Consider the following 2,149-nt stretch of genomic DNA (forward strand, 5'->3'; position numbering starts at 1 on the left):
CAAAGTAACAAAAGATCCAATATCAGCACTACCACCAACAGAGAAATCACCAGCACCAACAGTTAAAGCAGGAAAAGAAATCCCACCGGCAACAACAGGCTCCCAGACCTCAACAGAACAAAAGCAAGAAGGATCACCGTCAAAAACCGAAACGCAGCCAAAAGAAATGAAGCAGTCTTCAACAGATGGTGGGGGGAAACAAAAAGGAAAAGACTCCGTCTCATCAGATTCGATGAAGGATGCAGTTACCGACAACCCAGGAAAACCAACAGCAACAACCATCCCTACAAGTAGAAGTGGAGATGCCCAGGAAAAGGAGGGCAAGGATGATGGCACCGATGAACGGCCTACCTCCAAAAAACACAACAGCAGCCCCGAAACTGGTAATACCAACGATGCTCTTACAGCCAGCGAAAATACACCACAAACAGCAGAAACAACAGCCACCACCGTCGCCAAAAAAAATGATACGACTATTGGAGACAGTGACGGCAGCACCGCGGTCTCCGACACCGCCTCCCCTCTTTTGCTTCTTTTTCTTGTTGTTGTTGCGTGTGCGGCTGCTGCTGCGGTGGTGGCCGCGTGAGAGTGAGGGAGAGAGAGCCGTGCACCGCCCGCACACACACTCTTCCTTCTCTCTCTCTCTGTGTGTGTGTCCCCTTGCATGGACTCTCGCCCTCACCTCACCCCACGAGGCACACACATAATGTGCCCATTGTATATATGCATGCACACCCATGCAGGCCCGTTGGTGCTCTCTTTTGCACGACACGCACCGCTGCCGTCCTGCCTGGCTGCGTGGGCGGAGCACCGTAACTGTTTCTGTTTTGTTTTTATTGCATTGAGTGGGCGACCTCTCTCTCTCTCCCTCTGTGTGTGTGTTTTGCTTTACGGGAGCAATGAGAGTGTGTGCGCTGGTCGTCCCACGCTTTTCTTTTCATTGTTTTTTCATTGTTTTGTGGTTGAGTGCACCCATTCTACTTTGTTTGATTGGCAGCATGCTTTGAATGTGGGCACTTTAATCTTCTTTTTTTTTTCCCATATCGTTTTTTTTTGTTTTGAATTGCCAGCCTGTTGCACTCTTGTGAGGCCACTAAGTTTTTCCCTTGACATACGCCATGCGTCAGTTGGTCCACGTTAACCCGTGGCTTGCAGCGCTGCTGTTACTTCTGCTTGTGGTGATGCCTACGATGCGATTGCTAGCGGATGCGTTGCTGTCACCCTGACGCATCCCTGCTTTTTTCATTGACTATGCGGTGCGTACCGACGGCGCGTGGACGACTCCGGTAGTGGTGAGGGTCGTGCCTCTCACAGCGCAGGATGCGCCGCAGGTGTACGGCTTCGTTTGTAAGAACCGATGGGCGCCTGTCCGCATCAAGACGTCAACGAGGATCCCTGATGACAGCAGGAGGCACTGCGGCTTCTCCTGGCCCCAGCGATGGGGTCCGCACCTTGTCGCGGTGCTGGGGCTCTGGCTGCATATAGGAACTCCGCAGCAGGGCGTTGCTGCGAGCACGACGGAGACCAAGACGACTCCACCCCTCGAGAGGGTTCCACGCCATTCCCGGTGCGGGGAGGTGAGACGGTCTGCCTGCGGACTGTCGGACAAAACTGCACGGCCGTTTCGCTGCGGTCACGCCGTTGATATCACACGCTGCGATGACGTCCACACGAACCGTGGCACCGAGGAGGGTGGCTGCATCACTGTTTGGCAGCTTAACATTGCAGGCCTCTCGTCCGCAAAAACGATTGCATTTGCTGCGCAATTGGAGCGGCATCAAACTGACATATTTCTTCTCCAGGAAATAAATGACCGTAGCGACGTGGCGACAAAAGCTTCTGCATGCAATGAGTTTCTTCAGGCCTGCACTGGGCGCAGTGGTGGCGTTGCCATTCTGGTGCGTCACTCTCTACCGTGCGAGCGCCTGTCGCTCCTCGGCACTGACCTCCTGGAGACCACTGCTGTCCGTGTATTTCCACCCAGCTGTTCCAGCATGTGCGTGGTGAATCTCTACAACCCTCCCACAGCAACTGTTCAAGAATCCGCATTTATTAGTATCATTCGTCGCTCATGCCTTGCTGCGATTATTGCGGGTGAATTGAATTGACATCATGAGCTTCGGGACAGCCATACACCACCAACGACTGG

General features: G+C 53.4%; 1 protein-coding gene across 1 annotated transcript, besides 1 other annotated feature; it reads left to right on the forward strand.

Moving 5' to 3' along the window:
• Tc00.1047053397923.10 (mucin-associated surface protein (MASP), putative) lies at window positions 1–586 on the forward strand (the record flags this gene model as incomplete). The annotated part of the gene is made up of 1 exon (XM_797529.1): window positions 1–586. A coding segment is annotated over one exon (586 nt), but the record flags the coding sequence as incomplete, so codon positions are not given.
• Window positions 1–2,149: a sequence feature (areas not merged during assembly with more than two copies in the genome that could not be assigned to a particular haplotype).

Source organism: Trypanosoma cruzi, genomic scaffold, assembly GCF_000209065.1.
Source record: "Trypanosoma cruzi strain CL Brener 1047053517041 genomic scaffold, whole genome shotgun sequence".
Taxonomy (NCBI): Eukaryota; Euglenozoa; class Kinetoplastea; order Trypanosomatida; family Trypanosomatidae; genus Trypanosoma; species Trypanosoma cruzi.